This window comes from Notamacropus eugenii, chromosome 3 (genome assembly GCF_028372415.1).
Source record: "Notamacropus eugenii isolate mMacEug1 chromosome 3, mMacEug1.pri_v2, whole genome shotgun sequence".
Taxonomy (NCBI): domain Eukaryota; kingdom Metazoa; phylum Chordata; class Mammalia; order Diprotodontia; family Macropodidae; genus Notamacropus; species Notamacropus eugenii.
This window is the reverse complement of record NC_092874.1, coordinates 285062385-285082128: the sequence shown is the minus strand read 5'-3', so window position 1 is coordinate 285082128 and position 19744 is coordinate 285062385. Positions and strand designations below refer to the sequence as shown.

Here is a 19744-nt window from a genome sequence, read left to right as displayed (position 1 = left end):
AATTCACTGATCTATGCTTTAAAACCCCCTCTCAATTAATCAAATTCAGATATTTCTAAGACAATATGAATTATGTGAATTATCTTAAATATTCCAGGTGCTATTTTTTTCTCTTATAACATCCTTTAAGTTAAAAATAGATCAAATCTAACACAAATGGCAATGAGACTTAAAATGTTTTCTCACACTGTCCTAAAATAAATTTCTCTGAATGTAACTAACTAAAACAAAACTTTGCAATCCCTTGATCTTATGAGAAAAGGTTTTGACTAGATTAACAGCATTTATATTGGGGTTGCAAAAACATTTTAAATCCAAATAAAAATGCACTCCAGATATCAACTTTCATGATCAGGTGCCCACCATGACAGCATATTCTATTATTCAGACCAGTAACAACTGATTGAAAGAGTCTGTGGTCAAATCACAAAATGTTTTGCTAGGAAAACATGCCAGCTGGCTGATGTTTGAAGGAAGTTCAAAATGTTCAGAGCTTTAATTCTCTGATGGACATTAGGAAGATTATATTTCACAAGAATTAAATGAGAAAAAGTTTATGCATTTTTCAGAACACAACGGTTGTTCTTTTTGATGATGTCAGTCTCATTATTCTTTTGTAATAATTCAAAGTTTTACTCTTTTCAAAATGCTTACATCTAGATCTAGTTGGGGGGAGTTAGGTTAAAGAAAATGAAAAGTAAGAGAGTATTTTTCATGAATATTAGTTGTCTTTCTTGCTCTATTAGAACTGATCATCTGTGGAATGCAGCTCATGGTTCTACTGTATGTCTGTTTCAGACATGTAGTACTATCCCACCCCAAGAGACTGACCATTCAAACACTTGCACAATAGTCTGGACTATAGGGACTTTTCACACATTTGTTTTTTTCCTGTTGACTGATCTCTGCCATAATCACAAATCTTCTGGGGCTTGATGTAGTCAGCACAAGGTCATTCACAACCAGAAGCATCTGGAGAACTTGACCATCTGCAGGGATCCTCTTTTTGCTCGGACCCTGGGCATGGTGTCTTTCATGGTAATGGTAAATGTTTTGATGAGAAGGTACCGCCTTTCCTACACCTCCCTTGACTTGAACAATCAAAGGCTTTTAGAGGGGAGTTACCTCTGTGGTAGTGTGTGTAGCAAGCAGTCTTGTATAATCTCCATTTATTCATCCCTTATTGTAGAAGAACCATTTTGAAGTCATTCAGCTAAATACAGTCTCAGCTAAATACGTGTTTAGAATCAAACACGATGGGATCATCTATCCACCGCACATCTCGCTTAGTGGTGTAACTATAAAGATGGGGTCTACTCCAGAAAATAATGTGCCAAAGCAAAACAAGAAGGACCCAGATGTGAATGAGAAGATGAGAGAATGCAGAACAGCATTTAGGAAACTGAAAAGTGCTTCTAAGGACTTTTCAGAACCTGCTTGGCAACACAAGAACTCATCTTTTTTTTGAAAACACAAATATTCTCCCAGGGGTGCAGAATGAATAGGGATTAATCCTGACACAACCCTGAGACAACCTTTGGGTCTCAGAAAGACCCAAAGCATCAAGGCCTCATGCTCACATGAGGAGGCTGTAGCCTATTTCCTACCCCAAGCGGTGATGGGGTGGTGAGGATGGGAAAACAGCCTGACTTTCTAAGAGCTGGAAAAGAATTACACAAGATAGTCTGAGAGCATCAAGGGGTTGTGTTTTTCTGCTGGGGAGAGCAAGGGATGTCTGCTGGCTTCCTGGAAGGAGTCATCAGGGAGACCAAGACTGAGGGAAAGGGAGTGGTTGATGGGACAAGCTGCCAGAGAAGACTAGAAGGGGCAGAATTAGGAGGGAGCAAGTCGAGGCCTTGGCCTTGGCAAATCAAAGGCTCTGTTTTCTAAGATAAGGAGAGAAGACACAGACAGGTTTTGAGGAGCAAAGTTCTGATCCAAGTCACTAACCCTCGCAGAGTCCAATGCCTGGCTCACAGTCTTCCTCTTCACCTCAACCCATCCTCTGATATTCTAGGGACTGTGATAGAGATCCTGAGGCCCTTACTTACCAGGCTCTTGCAATCAGCCTTCCAATTCCCAAACCCCCAATTCATTTTAGTAGAAGCTAGGTCTGAGCACAGTGTCTCTTTTTTCTTTCATATTTTTACTTTCCTGATCTAATTTGTTGTTGAGTCGTTTCTCATGTGTCTGACTCTTCATAACCCCATTTGGGGTTTGCTTGGCAAAAACACTGGAATGGTTTGCCATTTCTTTTCCAGCTCATTTTACAGATGAGAAAACTATGGTAAACAGGGAGAAGTGACTTGCCCAAGGTCACACAGTGATTAAGTATCTGAGGCTGGATTTGAACTCAGGAGATGAGTCTTCCTGATTCTAGGCCCTGTACTCTATTCTCAGCACCACCTAGCAGGCTTCCTGATCCAAGGAGGATGAATGCTCTGGGATAGAAGTACCTAAGCAAGTAAGTTCAGAAGGTCTAGAAGTCCCATCAGAAGTCCCACCAGTGACCTGAGATAGAAAAGCCCAGGTAGTGACCTTGCAGGCATTGTAAGGCCTGGAAAAATTGTGGGGCAGCAGTTAAGCAGCCTAGCCCAACAATAGCCAAGCTCAAGTTACACTTTTTTTTCCCTTCCCCAGTTGAGGTCCACATGTGAGAAAGGGGGAATGATGGGAAAGAACTATGGCAGCAAGATTGGAGTTACTGGCCCAGGAGAAAAATGGCTCAATCCAGCAATAGATGGCCTTGAAAGCCCAGAAGAGAGCTTTAGCTAAGGAGAACTTCATGAAGACTCCATGAAGGATTTCTAGGGTTGTAGTGGAGAGTTTAACTCAGGGGCAGGGAACCTTGAGGTCACAGGTGGCCTACTAGGGACTCAAGTGCAGCCTTGTGACTGAATCCAAAGTTCACAGAAGTTCTCTACACATATATCTCATTGCCTTAGTTTTATTTCCAGCCTACTGTCCAGAGGGACTTAGTAGGTTCAAGGAGAGAGCATACCACTAGTTTATACCAACTGTTCATGTTAAACTTCCACAAATCCTTTTTCTTTTAACAAAAAAAAAAGGGGGAAGGGGGAGGACATTGAATGCAGCAATTAAAAGATCATTGACAACCTTGGAAACAACCTTGGAAAAGAGCAATTTTACTTGCATGATGAGGTCAGTGAGAGGTGAATAAGTGAAAGCTAGGACTATGAACAATTTTTTCTAGGACTTTGTCTATGAAAGGAACAACAGTTTGAGAAGATATTAGGACCAAAAGAAATTTTTTTTTAAGTGGGAGAAACCAAGGCATATTTGTAAAGTAGAATAGAGCCACTAGTTAAAAAGAAAGTGAAAATCAAGAAAAGGGAGCAGAGACGGGGTGAAGGGAGAGGGAATAATCTAAGGGCCAAAGAAGAGACAGTGGTGGGAATGAGAGTATAAATAGAGGCACTGAAGTTTCCAAGAAGACACCCACCCCCTCCTCAGAGCCTAGAGACTAGGAGAGAGTGGGAGGTGATTAGGTGATCCAAAGTGTAGAATTTGGGAGAAAAAGCCAGTAGTGACAGATGGCCTCAATGTTTTCTAGTGAAGTATGAGTCAGGGTCCTCTGCTGAGAAGCAGCAAGGGGGTCACGTAGGTAGCTTACAAGAAAAGAGAAGGTTTGAAGCAAAGACTTTGGGAAAGGCAATCAGGTTCAAAACTGGTAGGTATTAGGACAAAGAAAAAATCAGGGAGGAGTAAAAAGGGTTGGTGGACAAAAGTGAAGACTCAGTGGAGTTGATACCATCCACCTAGGGTGGGTCTGGACAGTCCAGATGTGGGACTTCCTCCAGAGGCATTCCACATCAGGTGACTAGGCCTGGAAAAGGAAGATGGGGAGGAAGTGAGAAAGGAGGGACAACAGAGCAAGGCAGCAAGGGAAGAATAGCGTGTAAAAGGTGAAAAGGAGGAAAAAGAGGCCAGAGCAGTGGGGATTGTCTTGGGAACAAGGAGGGATGGAATGACAAGGTTTTGGGGAAAATGGACACAAGGCATAAGAGGGGGTAAGGTGGCTTCACAAGTGTGGATTAAACATAATGTCAGGTTTTTTCAATGTCTTGCTAGGGGTTGGTGATTCTTTTTTCCTCAAATTTATTTTTTTTCCTTCAGAGGCAACTGGGTTAAGTGACTTGTCCATAGTCACACAAGTAGCAAGTGTCTGAGGCCCGATTTGAACTCAGGTCCTCCTGACTCCAGGGCTGGCATTCTATCCACTATCTAGCTGCCCTTCTTTTGGTTTTTCAAAAATTCTTTGTTATAAAGGATGATTCTCTGGAAGCAGCAACAGGAAGAATAAAGAGGGAAATCTAGGCAGTATAAAAATAAAGATATCCCCCAAAAAATCTGTTTTTAAAAAATACAAATTCTTTAACATTCAGGCTGCATCACTTTTATACTTGTCTCTCTAAGCATGGTATCTGGAACACAGGAAGCACACATGCTTTTTTTTCATTCATTCTTTAAAAATGGGGGGGAAGGTCAATCTTTAATGTGCCCTCCAATTCTAGAACTATGATCCCATAAGAGAAGAAAGGGCAAGAGGTATGATTAGATAGAGGAATTTTAGTTTTGGAACACAGAGATAGAACATTTAGAGATAAAGAGGTAAAGAGGACGAGCCACCTCGTGTGTGTGGGTGTGGTTGGGTTGGAGATCAACAAAAGTACAATCCCATGGATTTGGAAATGGCTCAGCCCCCACACATGTTCAGATCTCCCCTATCCTAAGAAACCTTTTCTGGCCCTGCCCCTCATTCGAGTTTTAGAGGAAAATCCAACAGCCTTTTCTCAGATCTTAATCTTCTTGCATTTTCTTCAGCACCTGACATTGCTAACTGTTGTCCTCCATTTTGACAGTTTCTTTGTCTTTGTGTGACATTCTTCAACCAGTCAACAACCATTTATGAAGCATCTACTTTGTGCTGAACATGAAGCCGGCAAAGACAAAAGGGAAACAGTCTCTACTTTCAAGGGGGTTACTTTCTAACAGGATAGACAATATATGAATACATTATATATGTGTATGTGTCTATGCATGTATATGGAGACATATGTGTACATGTGATACAGTGGATAGAATACCGGCCCTGGAATCAGGAGGACTTAAGTTCAAATCCAGCCTGGGCAAGTCATTTAAGCCAGTCTGCCTCAGTTTTCTCATCTGTAAAATGAAATGGAGAAGGAAATAGTAACCACTTCAGTATCTCTACCAAGAAAACCCCAAATGGGATCACAGTCAGACATGACTGAAACAACTGAACCACAAATGCATAAAAATATACATGGGTGTATGGGTGGGCATGTAAATGTGTATGTATACATATACACAATTATGTGAGTATACATATATGTGTCTAGATATAAATATATTTATATAAATGCACACGCACACACATGACACAAGGTAGATACAAAGCAGTCTAGGAGCGGAAGAGATCAGAAGATAGGAGGACCACTAGCTGCTACTTTCTACTTCTCTTCCTCCTTAATAATGCTCTCTTGGTTTCTTCATTCATTCAACACTGATTCCAAAAGTCACATATGTCCTGGTGAGGACTCTCCTCTGCTACTCCAGGTCAGCCCCCTTGTCTTAGACAGTGGCCTGGACCACTGAGGGCTGGAGGAACTTGCCCAGGGTCACACAGCCCGTATATGTCAGAGATGGGACTCGAACCGAGGTCTTCCAGACTAAAGCGGGCTTACTATATCCACTCCCCCATTGCAGCCTCTTGATGTTACATATGAGAAAAATACAAATAAGCTCCAGGGCCTCAGACAAGCTGCCTGACCTCCCCAGGCCTCAGCATCCTCCTTTGTAAGAAGAGGGCATTAGTGGGAACCACAGCTCTTCTCAGCAATACAATGATCCAAGGCAATTCGGAAAGACTTATGATAAGAAATACTCTGCCCCTCCGGAGAAAGAACTGATGCAGTCTGAATGCAGATTGAAGCAGACTTTTTTTTTACTTTCTTTATTTTTCTTGGGGGTGTTTAATTTTTTTCCTTTCACAACATGACTAACATGGAAGTGTTTTACATGACTACACATCTATTAACCTAGATCAAGTTGCTTGCCTTCTCAATGAAGGGGGGGAAAATGGAGGAGAGAATTTAGAACTCAAAAAAATTTTTTAAAAACAAATGTGAAAAATTGTTTTTAAATGTAATTGGAGAAAAAGGGGGTGCAGGTGGGGTTGGCCAAGTCAAATGATCTATGAGGTGTCTTCTGAATCCAGAACTCTAAAGTGAGTTCCCTGGCTTTGACAATGGCCTGGCTGCTGAACCCAGGGCTTCCAGGTTCTTCTATCCCCTCTGTCAATAAGTGCTTATATATCTATGTTCTTTCTTCCAGTTAGAACATAATCTCCTTGAGAGCAGAGACCGTCTTCTCCATTTGCATTCTTCACACAAAGCACAGGTGTGGCACATAAAAACACTGGTAAATGTTTTTTCATTTATCATTTATTTCACGATCTTCTATCCTTACCCTTCAGTTGAAGGAGCGCTTTCATGTGCTCACATTCTTTCTTCCAAACTGACCTGTAGTGAGCCAGTTCTACGGCCAAGTTGGGTCTCTACGTCCAGCTCACTCATTTCCAGCTTTGTCTTGCATCCCCTCCACCCTTTCCTAAAGCTGCCTTATCAGTGTTCAATAACTTGCTGAATAAATGAAAAGGAGAGATAGCCTTCTACAAGAACGATCTGGCTCAGTATTTTCAACCTATATTTTTCCACATCACACTCAAATAACTCGGCAAGCTACAACTTAACTCTGCCAATGTGAAAATTGGCTTAAGCCTCATATAATTCATTCATTCCTCCATTTATGAAAAGGAAGTGGTCATAAACAAATGAAAGCCAAGCTTGATAGTGATATATAAATTCAACTATGTGAATCAACCATCACCCATCTGTCATCAAGGCCTACAGACAGGTGAATTACCAACTGGAAGGACATCACACAGGTAGCAATCCAAAGTCAGCTGTCAAAGGTGAATGCAGCTTTAAATAGCCTCTGGGGGATATGATTAAGTCAAGACAGCTGCTCTCAGAGAAGAAACAAAAGTTTGAAAAAGTAAATTTTTTCCAAAAACAAAATGTCAAAAATAGTTTACAAAAACAGACTAAACTAACACACATGAGTTCCAAGGCTATTAGCATAAAAAAAAACCCTTTAAGTATTCTCTAGCACTACAGACATATCAACTTTTGAAAGAATTTCAAAATTCATCTCAGTAGCCTGACCATGATGGAAATGAGAAGGCATTGGGATAGCAGAACCCCTACAGAGGCATAAGAAAGAGTATACTCCAGAGATCTTGGAGCATTTACACTTAGGCCAGAGTTCTCTTAAGCAGCTGGTACCTGAAGCTACTATAAGTATTTCCACTCTCACCCTCTGGTAGTCTACTGACCTGTTTATTGATCTCTGCCATAGACAGCTGCAAAGCCTCGAGCATGAAATCAGCACCACACACAGTAGTCCTCTCAGAAGGACAAAGGCTGTGCCAATTTCTTCTCAAGCTTTTGATCATATCCAAGACATCTTCAGAAAGTAGAGTCATTTTCCTAAATGGAAAAAAGAGACAATGTTAATTAAGTTACTTAAATTTATTTGTCGATAACAGTGGATGGAAATAGGAACAGTCAGGACACAGAAGACAGCAAAAGATTCCTTCCTGTTCACCAGTCTTGATGTTCATTTAATTCAGGGGGGAAAAGTTTGGGGGCAGGAGGAAGTGGGGAAGGGGACACATAGCAATAATTTGGCTCCTTCAGTTGGCTTGAGAAATATCTTTCAGAAGTAACCATCTAGCAGTATGACTGAAAATAGGTATAAGACCCATACTATAGGCATAGAGAACATACATAATTTTCAGACACATAAAAAAAAAATTGTGTCAAGTCAGCAAGCCATTGAATTTTCCTGGGCTTCAGTTGCTCCTTCTCTGAAATGAGAAAGTTAGGCTAAGGTGGTCTCCGAGGTCCCAGCCAGCTCTAGAACTGTGATCCTTTGAAGCCTACATATTTGGTGCAGATAAAATGGCTTCACCAACAGCTGGGTGTCCAAGTGATTGGGGTAATTTTCCTGAGTTCAAATATGGCCTCAGATTCTTCATAGCTATGTGACCCTGGGCAAGTCACTTAAACCTATTTGGCTCAGTTTCCTCATCCATAATATGAGCTAGTGAAGGAAATGGCAAACCACTCCAGTATCTTTGCCAAGAAAACCCAAAATGGGGTCGTGGAGAGTTAGACACAATTGAACAACAATGACAAAAAAATAACTACATGGAGAAAGTCATTACAAAAGACAGAAAAGCCCAAATGGGGTCACAAAGAGTCAGACACAATTGAAAAGTCACTGAACAAAATATTTTCATAAGGCCTCTGCCAATATTCCCAAAATACAATACTACAACTTGCCTGATTCCTGTGCCCAAAAGAGCAGAGAGCGACCAGTGGTGTCAAAGGCAAATGGAAACCTGCCCTTAAGCATACTCACTAAGAAAACCACAAATGAACATTATTTGTGTTGTATTGTATTTTTATTTTTTTGTTATATGTCTCCCAATTAATTTTAATCGGGTTGCCTTGGAATTTTACAAGGTCACAATTTTGAAGCGTCTAGCAAAAAAAACCAGCCTATTCAGAAATATTTCCCCTCCGAACTTTCTTTTCCTAGTCTCTCCCATGCTGGCATCGACAATGAGCTTCTATTAGAAAGATTATCAGCAGGAACAGGACAAATCACTCACTCTGGCTCAGTTTCTTCCTAGTACCTACTGGATCTAACACCACAAACTGTTGAAAGAATCAGTTGAGATTAAAGTTGTTGGAAGAATCCCTGTGGTGCAACAACCCTTTGTATAACACTTTCAACACAGTAGGGCAATCTTTTATTCCTCCCTAAGTGATTTCCTCATGCACTCCCCACAAATTCTTTTTCAAACTACATTACAGAGGAAATACACAAATGAATAAGAGATGTCATAGTCTCTGCTCTTAAGAATGAATATGATCTGGGTCAGAAGACAAACACATTCAAAAACTGAATGCATGGGGGACATCTACAAAAAATAAAAATAAAAAAAAATCACTTAAGGAAGCAAGTATACATACATCGTGCTGGAAGAAATATATAATCAGATTTGGTATAAGGTCAGTGCCTTCTTTAACTACTGAAATGTAGCTTTTGCACTGTCTGCACTCCTTCCCCCATTATGCCCTCCATCATTACCCCCCTATCTTTCAGAATTTTTCATTTTCTTCAAGAATCAGCTCAAACTCTGTCTCCTACAAGAAGACCCCAAATGTCAGTGCTTTGCCCCTAAAACTATGTTCTTTTGTGAGTGTGTATGGTGCTTTCCACCTACTTTTTCTCCCATTGGAAGATCCTAGAGGGCAGGACCTATTTCACTCTTGACTTTATATCCTGGCACAGAATAGGTACTTAATAAATGTTTGCCCATTGATTCTTTGATTCTGACATTTTCCTTTTTATAGTACCAGCATAACGGAAGATGAACTGGAATTGAACACTGCCTCCAGAGTCTTTGCCCTAGTCACTTTCCAGACTGGCTATTTCTTGTCAGGGAGAGCCTGAACCTGTTACTGCATCTATAAAATGGGAAGATTTTCACTGCCTACTTCACATGAAATCATGCGTATAAAGATACATATACCATGCACAAGAACATGGCAAAGTACACACTGTAGCTATTATTATCATTCAGCAAGTGAGCCAAGGTTCCAGCTAAAAGCATTAATGACAAATACATTTATATAAAGCTTTTAGGTTTGTAGTCTTCTTATCACCATGAGGTCTGAAGCCATAGGTAATTCAATAATTGGAAGGGATGAGTCCCTCAGATTTTCCCATAGTACACTAGGTCTCTCCTTTGTCTAACATGCTCCACTTTGTATTTGGGTACAAATCACAACATCTTGACAACTGAAATCACCCATATAGGAAAAGCATCTCCACGATAACATACTTAATAAGGAGTCATCCAGCTGCTGCTTGGACTCTTTAAAGACAGGCAACTAACCGCCAGCAGTAATGCTAATAGCATTTAGGGAACACTTTAAGGTTTGTAAAAGGCCTTATATTTTTTCTTATTTGAGTCTCACAAATGAGATATGTGAATCCTGTGAGGTACATGCAACTGTTTTTTCACAATTTACACCTGAGGAAACTGAAGCTGAAAAAGTTAGGTAATTTGCCCAGAGTCACATGGTAAGTACCTGAGGCAAGATTTAAATTCAGGTCTTGCTGAGTCAAGGTCCATATAGTTAAAAGTTTGTGGGGCAGCTGAGTGGTATAGAATGGATAGAAAGCCAGCCCTGGAGTCAGGATGATATGAGCTCAAATCTAGCCTCAGACACTTACTAGCCATGTGACCCTGGGCAAGTTTACCCTGTTTGCCTCAGTTTCCTCATCTGTAAAATGAGCTGGAGAAGGAAATGGCAAACCACTCCAATGTCTCTGCCAAGAAAACCCCAAATGGGGTCATGAAGAATTGGACACAACTACACAACAAAAATAAAAACTGTAGTTTGTATGTTACTTATGTGCAGGGATTAATGCCTTTTCCCATGTTCTTATCTCTAGGCTATAAAAAGTATCCTTTTTGTTACAAAAATTTTCTTTTGCCGAGTAGATACTTTAAAAACTATGCTGAAATGGGGTAGGTGATGTTTTGTTTTTTGGACTGGATATGTGATCTCATTAATATGAAGAACTCTAAGGCAAAGAAACTCTAGTTACTGGATAAAGGTGAACCAATATCTTCTCTGCAAATGAATCTTAGGAATGTGGCCTAGACCAGACATGTCAGACAACCAAGGACCTCACATGCTTCCCAACACACCCGAGTATGGCCTGAAGTAAAATAAATATAAGTAGGAAATACTTCATATATAACAATGTAATATAATTATATAATATACAGCATATAGTAATTATTAAGAAATACTTAAGAAAAATTTTCAAATGCAATAAAACATAATTACATTTTAAAACTCAATCAATATACTGCCTGCAGGAATCCTTACATATGCATTCATGGCCTAGTTTTGAGTTTGACACCACTGGCCTAGAACACTAACAGATTAAGTGAACCACCCAGGGTCACACAGCTTATGTGAAACCCAGGTTTTCCTGACACCACGATCTTGCCTTTCTTTTGTACATTTCTGGGGAGCACCTAACTTGTTATTTCATTGGTACAGAGGATGTGCTGAAGCTAGCTCAGACCAACTAGTGAGAGCTGGCTGTTAAATTTTCAGTGTGAACATTTAAACCTCTAAAACACTACCAATCAGTCCTGAGTTTATTGTTTGCTTAAGAAAGTGAGAGAGAAAATAATGCAGGTTCAGCTTAAAAGTGTGTCTGAAACAGCTGGTCCTGGAGTCAGGTAAGACCTGCGTTCACATCCATCCTTAGACACTTCCTAGCTGTGTGACCTCAGGCCTGCCATTTAACCTCTGCTGCCTCACTTTGCTCAACTATGATATGGTGATAAGAGCATCCACTTTGTAGTTGGGAGCATATAGCACAGTACCTGGCACAGTCCTCACCCCCAATGCATTTTTTTTTCCTCCTGAGAGTTGGTTGTTAATGTTGATCAGCAACTATGTTGCAACTTGCCCAAGGCAGACTGATTCTCTATCCCATATGCCAAGCTGATGCTGATGGAGGTAGTGGTAGTGGTAGAGACGGTAGTAGCAGCAGCAGCAGTAATAGAAGTACTAGTACCACTAGTAGTAGTAGCAGCAGCAGCTGCAGTAAAAGTAGAAGTAGTAGCAGCAGTACAAGTAGCAATAGAAGTAGCAGTAACAGTAGCAGCAGTAGTAGTAACAGTAGCAGCAGTAGTAACAGTAGCAGCAGTAGTAGTAACAGTAGCAGTAGTAGTAACAGTAGCAGTAGTAGTAGCAGCAGCTGCAGTAAAAGTAGCAATATTAATAGTAGAAGTAGTAGCAGCAGTAGTAGCACCAGTAGCAGTAGAAGTAGCTGTAGAAGTAGCAGTAACAGTAGCAGCAGCAGTAGTAACAGTAGCAGTAGTAGTAGCAGCAGCTGCAGTAAAAGTAGCAATATTAACAGCAGAAGTAGTAGCAGCAGTAGCAGCAAGGGGCTTTTGCAGCACTTAGCACAGTGTCTGGCATACAGTAGGAGCTTAATAAATGTTTACCAAAATGAACTGAATTGCCATCAAGGTCACAAAGGTGGTAAGTGGCGGGGGCAGGGATCATAGCAGGGATTGTGGATGCGGGTGTCTTGGGCATCATGCCCTCCCCTCCCCCACTGCTAGTGTGCTCCCTACAGAACTGGCCTGAAGTCTGGAGGACCTGAGTTCAAATCCGACCCCAGGTACTCCCTGGCTGTGTGACCCTGGGCAAGTCACTTCCCTTTTTTGCCTCAGTTTCCTCATCTGTCAAAGGAGCTGGAGAAGGAGATGGCAAACTGGCCAGAAAACCCCAGACTGGGTCACAAGCACCATGACAATGATCATTATTGGGGGGGGGGGGGGTCCTCGGGGGAGTGGCCCTGCCTCGGTTTCCCTATCCGTGGGGTGGGGATGATGATGACAAGCACCGACACCCCCTCCCCAAGACTGGGGCGGGTCGCTAGGCCGAGCAGAAAGGGCCCCACAAAGCGCCTTGCATTTTACAAGTGAGGAAACTGAGGCCCCCAACTTGCCCAAGGTCCCCGGACTGGGAAGTGACGGCGGCAGGATTTGAACCCGGGTACCCTCGGTCTCCTCTCCTCCCGCCCCCCGTGCCCCGCGAGCTCACCTGACCAACCCCACCGCCCGCCCGGGTAGTCACCGGCTCGCGCCGCCTCAGCTGCTTCTGCTGCGGCTCCGGGAGATTTAAACTTCGGCTCCGCGAGCGGTTGGAGGCCACGGACCAATCAGCGGCGGCGCCCTCTGACCCGGAAGCGCTAGCGCGCGAGTCGCCGCGCCGGGGCCAGAGCGCGCATGCGCCGGAGGCGGAGGCGGCACTGTGGAGTTTACCGTGGGTCAGGAAGCCAGATCGACCAAATTTTCGTCTCCTCCTCTTCCTTTCCTTCTCTGCCTCCTCCTCCTCCTCACTCGAGTCTCACCGCCGTCGGGGAAGTAAGTGCCCTTGTCTTCCTCATTCCTCAGGTGAGGAAACTGAGGCCAGGAAGAGGGCGGGGGCAAGAGCTGGTACCGCCCTCCCAGGCCGGGGCTAGACCCCCCTCATGATAATAATAATGGTTGTTATCGTAGCCAGATAATTGTTATTTATTCTATGTGTTCATGTGCACGTAACCCTTTATAGACACGAATTCATATTTGTAGAGGTGTTTATATGTTACTTATTTCTATACACGTTTACATGTTCAGAGCTTCTCCATCTGCTGTAATGAATGGTTCCCCCCATGGAGGGTGTGCTGGCGGCTGATGCTGCACGTGTGTTTCTTTGGTGTTGATTATTAGGCCAAAATGAGCACAGGCAGCAGAGAACTGATCCATGCTCTGTTGCATCTCGACCGCACTGAGTGCACAATCGTCTGCAAACGGAAAATCATGCACCAACACTCCCTCCACTTTGGTCTTGGCTTGTAACCTTTTCAAATTGAAGAATTTGCCATCAGTAGCGTAGTTGACCTTGATGCTGGGTTCATCCTCACTGAAAGCATTTGACAACATGACTGAAAACGTCATGCTAAAAAAGGATGTTAGCAAGCACACAGCCCTGTTTCACTCCATTGGTGACTGGGAAGGCACTAGAGCATTGTCTACTGTCCAGAACCCGGGCAAACAGTGTCATCATGAAATTGATGTACAATATTGATGAACTTCTCTGGACAACCAAATGTTGACATAATTTTCCATAAGCCCTCACCACTAACTGTATCAAAGGCCTTGATCAGATCTACAGACGTCCTGCTCCTGGCATTTCTCCTGGAGTTCAGGTAGCATGTAGTTATGCCAGTTGTCTGTGTATTGAGTATATACAAATACAGTGCCTTAAGGTTTGTGAAGCACTTTATAAATATGATCTCATTTGGCCCTCACAACAACCTTGGGAGGCAGGTGCCATGATGATCCCCATTTAACAGATGAGGAAATTGAGGCAACTCAATTTGAGTCAACTTGACTTATCCCTGAGTCACACTGCTAGTAAGTTATTAAGGTTGGATTTGAACTCAGATATCATATCCACCCGGCTGCCTGTAGGATCCTAGAACTAGAGCTGGAAGAGGCCTCAGAGGCTGTTTAGTGGAACCCCCTTATTTTGCAGGTGGGGAAAATGAGGCTTAGAGTTTTAAGCTCATCGACCTAGTGCTGGGAGGGGCTTCAGAGTCCATTTGGTACAGCCTCATTTTAGAGAGGAGCAAACTGAGGCTTAACAAAGGCGCTCTAGCTTTGGAGCTAGAAGAGCCTCAGAATACATCTCTTCCAACTGCCTCATTCTACAGAAGAGAAAACATCTAAGACTCTAGGCTTCTACTTCCTCACCTGTAAAATGAAGGGTTTGGATTGGTTGCCTTCTGAAGTCCCTTCCAACTCTAACTCTAGGTCTGAGGACCACAGATTTAGACCCAGAAGGGGTCTCAGAGATCATCTCATCCATTCACCTGTTTTGTTTTATTTGATTCATTGACAAGCATTTGTTTTCTCTTTATCCTGCCCTCAGTTTAAAAGAAAAAGAAAACTCTTGTAACACATATCCACCACAAATCCCCACATTGTCTCATTCTGCATCTTGAATCCATCTTCTTTCCATCAGGAGGTGAGTCCTCTGAAATCAGGACTAGTTGTTACTTTGATCAGAATTCTTACATCTTTTGTAGTTGTCTTTATGATGTTGCTAATGTATAAATTCTGATAGTGGTCACTTCATTCTGCATCAGTTCATAAAAGTCTTCACAATTTTTTCATCATCTCTTAGTACAAAATAGTATTCCATAATCTGTTCGCTTATTCCCCAATTGGTGGGTACCTCTTACTTTCTAGTTCTTTGGCTCTGCAAATGAGCTATAGATATTTTTATATGTATGGATCCTTTTCCTCTTCCTTTGATCTGGACTGTTGGCCTAGTACAGGTATGACCAAATCAGTATGCAAAGGGTATGTTTACTGACTTTTGGTCATGGTTTCAAATTGATTTCCAGAATGTCTGGACTAAGTCACTGTCACGCCAGTAGTTCATTAATATACCTAATTTCCTTCCGGCCCCTCCATTGCTGTAGTTTTCCTTTTTTGTTGTTGTATTTGCCAATCTGGCGGAACCTCAGGGTTGCTTTGTCTTTCTCTAATTACCAGTGATTTGCTGCATTTTTCCTTATGGCTGTTGATAGCTTCAGTGTCTTCCTTTTAGAAGTGCCTGCTCACATGTTTTGACCATTTCTCAGATGAAGCATGACTCATGTTCTTATGAATCTGAGGCAGTCCCTTTTATAAAAGTCTTTGAATTGAGCCCTTTATCAAAGAACTTGGCTGTAGTAATTTTCCCCCAGTTAACTCTTTCCCTTCTAATTTTAGCTTCACTGGTTTTATTTATGCAAAATAAATTTTAATTTTTTTTAATCAAAATGGTCTCTTCATCCATGAACTCTTCCCTATTCACAGATCTGAAAGAAAATTTCTAACTTAGTCCTCTAAATTGTTTATGACATCACCTTTTTATAGCTTAGTCATGCATTCATTTAGAAGTGATCCTTTTTGTGTGCTTTGGTTTACCTTTATTTCTCACAGAACATGACCAAGATGAGAGGTCTGAGTTTCCCCAAACAAAATTAGGTTTTAGAGACTAAGTTTGAAGCAACTGAAATGTTGTCATATACTATGGATCATGCTCCAAGTATCCCGTCATCCAAGTGTCCTGAGATTGAGACTTTTCCACAGAGAACTAGCCTGGAGTAACCGTAATGTTACTCAGAGTGTGTGTCTCCAACCACAAAGATCTTGTCCTTTGAGTGTTACATAGTTACTTACGCTGACCTTTGTTTTCCTCCTCCTTCCTGGAGGTGAGTGGACCAAAGGCATGCACATTGCACACGTTTTCCAAACGCACCACGGATGGGCTGACGTTTTATTTTCCTCCCTCACATACCCCATCCATACTAAGGATCATCCTGATTTTACAGATGAAGAAACTAAGGCCCATTTGCCCAAAGTCACAGGGAGAAGTGGCAGGGAATGGAAAAAGATCTGTGATTTCATTGGTCTGGAAAGTGGTACAACTGCCAGTGCACATCGGCACTGTCTGTATGCCTTGTAGTCTTACGGACTTGAATTGCCTAGAGCACTGAGAGGTCTGGGGATTTGCCTAGAGTTGTACAGCCAGCGTGTGCGTGTGTGTGTACATGTGTGTGTATGTACATGTTGGCATGCAATGCTCCTGTGTCTCTGGCAGTGGCCAGACTAAGCTGCAGGCTCAGGTTCTTCCCTTTGTGCCACAGTGTCATGTCTATTTGCAAGACCTCTGTTTTCTCATTGATAATAAAGGTGAACCAAGTGATTCTTTAAGTACCTTTCTTTGTCTCTTGTAGTGTCAGCACATAACAAATTCTCAGTATTTGTTGGATGGGCTTGATAGGACAGCAAGATTTGTTTTTTCCACACATTTTCAGTAGCCCATAAATTTAAAAAAATTGATTTGTAATTTAAATTTTTAGAAATCCTGTTTAGAAAATCTGGTGGTCATGCAAAGGTCGCAGTACTGCTCTCAGAGAGCAGATCATGGTCTGGTGGTTGATGTTTTGTATCATTTCTCTACTAGGTGATTATTGTTCGCCAGGGGTTCCGTCATGTCCTTTACAAGACTACTCAATCCCATTTTATACTCCCAATGAATGAGGCAGCTGTAATGTAGTAAAAAGAAAACTGAATTTGACATCAGGATGCTCTGACTTTATCCAGTCTGGTTCTGTTACTTGGAGAAGGCGGTCTCTGGGCCTCAGTTTCCTAGAAAGGGGTTGGATTAGATGCTCTCTAAATTTCCCGTGCTTTCTACATCTTCTTATCCTGATCTCAATATAGTCAATTAAATGAGAACTTTCCAGTGATAGCGTGCAGGTATCATTCATTAATGTTTATGGAGAAGTGTCAGGCATAAGTCTGATGGTATTTGGCTCAGAATTTTTTAATGGGTTTGGGATGTTTGGGGGGGAGGGGGATATGGAAGGGGAGAGTGGTCATTTAAAGACTTTTAACTGCTTAGTAGCTTTAGAACTAACATTGGGCTACATAAGGCCTTTATATTCCATTGTCTGAATGTGTGGTACTCTGAGGACACATTATCTGTTTCTAATTGTAGCTGTTTATGCTGCAATCCACAGTCTTCTGACTTTGTCCAGAAAACTGTGTTTTTTTAACTTTGCTTGTGTTTTGTCGTAGGAGATGAAGCAAGATTCCTCTCGAAATGCTGCCTACACTGTGGATTGTGAGGATTATGTTCACGTAGTGGAATTTAATCCCTTTGAGTGTGGTGATACAGGAACCTTAATTGCATATGGTGGCAATAATTATGTGGTGATTGGCACTTGTACTTTTCAGGTGAGTATGCAGTATCATAGCACTTACTGAAACTAGATAGGGGGGAAGTATGCAGTGAAAGTCTCAGTAAAGAGATATCACTGAATTGTTAAATTAGTGCAACCCAAACTTTATCCCATCTCATTGAATGGAATTGTAATTCTAAGACAGTTTCTGTTCATCTTAACTTAAACAACAAAAGAATTTACAAATAAATGGGCCCTTATGTAGTACAACCATTATGTAAATTGTGGGGAAAGAAGTATGTACCAGAGAACTGTAGTAAATTCCTGTTTTTTTTAAAGTCTTTGAGTACTAGCATGCTCTGGAGTTTAATATTCTGGTGGTTAAATGAGTTGTCATATGTCAGTGCTCAGTAATAATTGCTTATTTGGATGGATGTTCCACCATCATGATGGGGGAAAATGGCATGACAAGCTGATATTTAAAATTACTTCCACGTATAACATAAGATTTGTACTAATCATTGGTTTTAAACATCTACATCTATAGTGCTGAACTACAATTAGTTTTCAAAATAAATCCTGGGGTATTACAAGATGTTCAGTCATCAAAAATTTAATTGCATCAAACACACCATCTTTTACAAAAGGGAAGTTGCCTTTATTCCTCTACAGAAAGGCTTAAAACCAAAAAATATTTATGATCAACTTTTTATCAACCAAATTATTCAGTCAGTTATTCCAGTTAGCGCAATGCATGGTTTACTAGTTTCCAGAGAACTAAATATGCTTTTAGCATTAAATGTGTCCTGAATATAATTTAATCTTTCTTTGATTCTGAAGGCATTTTTGGATCATGCAACGCCTGAGAATGATGAACGTTACTTATTTTTACACACTTCTGTAGCTTTTTTAGGAGGTATATGTTTGGACTAAATCTGTGCTGTTGTTACAAGATTCCTTTAAAAAGGTTAAAACTTAAATAAAAAGGTTAAGACTTAGCTGATCTCTGGGTGATTTAAGCGAGCCATACCAAATTGTCTTGTATGAAGAGTGAGATACCCTAGATCAGGGGTGGGGAACCTGTGGCCCTCCAGGTTCTCAAGCAAGGTCCTTTGGATTCAGTCACAGGGCTGCACTTGAGGACCTAGAGTTCACAGGTTCTCCATGCCTGCCCTGGATACTTTTAGGTCTTGTCTGGGTGTTGATTTTATCAGACCCAGCAGGTGACAGCAGCCAGCTGATTGGAAACAAACAGAAACGGTAAGCTCATGGTTAGCATCATGAAAGGGCATCGAATTGGGACAAATTGTTATAAGGCAAGTAATAAACTTTGTTCTTTATCCTAATGGAGACTGCTCACCCATGGGGGAAAAATCCATTCAGAGTCACAAGTAATGTCTAATAATACATATATAATATGAAAGTACAATAACTATTTCGGTTCCATATTCAGTTATTGGAAAAGTAGAATAGAGATTGGAAGTTTAAAAAAAAAAAAGCATGAGAAGAGGGAGGGACAGAATTCAATGGACAAGAATTTGAAGGGAGAGGAGCCAAATAGATACTGAGGAAGAAGGAGCAGGACAGATGAAGAAACAAAGGAAGGAAAGCAGGGAGATGAACAGAGCCATGGAAAGAAGAGAAAGGGAGAGGGGAGAATTCAGAAGGTTCTGAGTGAGTGATTAGGAACAGGCTGTTCCCCACTTACTTGGAAGTCTTACTAAGTGATTGATTCCTCTTTGGAGCTTGTCTGCTCATTCAGGTTCCATACCTCGCAATAAAATGTGGTGTATATGGAGATTACACAGTAAATGTGTTGTTGTTGTGTTCATCCTTCATTGCCGAAGAAGACCATGCCATCAGAGAAATGATGACGTGACTTGCATTTGAGTGACAGTCAAGTCACACAGTAAATAGAAGCTGATAGACAGTCTTCACTTTTTAGCATGTTTGTGCCTGGAATGAAGACATCTCAGGAATTTGTCAACTTTAAATCCTTATCTGTGACCTTGGACAAGTCACTTTAACTCTGAGACTTCGGTTTCCTTCTCTGAAGGTTCATCTGGATAATCTTGAATATCATTTTTAGTTCCAAAGTTATGATGCTCTGATTCTTACTTTTCCATCATTCAACAATGGCTTCCGCATCAAGTACGGTGGAAATACACATTAGCAACACTTTGTCTAGTTTTCAAAAGCAGGTTGCCTTGATTTCCTGTCTCTACGGTAACGTGCAATC

At 41.4% G+C, this 19744-nt stretch overlaps 2 protein-coding genes across 4 annotated transcripts in view; one reads left to right on the top strand and one right to left on the bottom strand.

Annotated features, from left to right (window-relative positions):
• The window catches only part of PARPBP (PARP1 binding protein), an 82407-nt gene extending 69463 nt beyond the window's left edge, over positions 1-12944 (bottom strand). Inside the window, exons 1-2 of one of the 2 annotated variants that reach the window (XM_072655739.1) lie at positions 12825-12944; positions 7442-7595 (exon numbers count right to left, since the gene is read on the bottom strand). In XM_072655739.1, coding sequence (XP_072511840.1) covers positions 7442-7591 — 150 coding nt within the window. In that variant the 5' untranslated portion in view covers positions 7592-7595; positions 12825-12944. The remainder of the gene's footprint in view (positions 1-7441; positions 7596-12824) is intronic. The other variant, XM_072655740.1, reaches the window with a different exon arrangement.
• NUP37 (nucleoporin 37) overlaps positions 12921-19744 on the top strand; it is a 44713-nt gene continuing 37889 nt past the window's right edge. Inside the window, exons 1-2 of one of the 2 annotated variants that reach the window (XM_072655743.1) lie at positions 12921-13147; positions 17402-17560. In XM_072655743.1, coding sequence (XP_072511844.1) covers positions 13010-13147; positions 17402-17560 — 297 coding nt within the window. In that variant the 5' untranslated portion in view covers positions 12921-13009. Of the gene's footprint in view, positions 13178-17401; positions 17561-19744 lie in introns of both variants that reach the window. The other variant, XM_072655742.1, reaches the window with a different exon arrangement.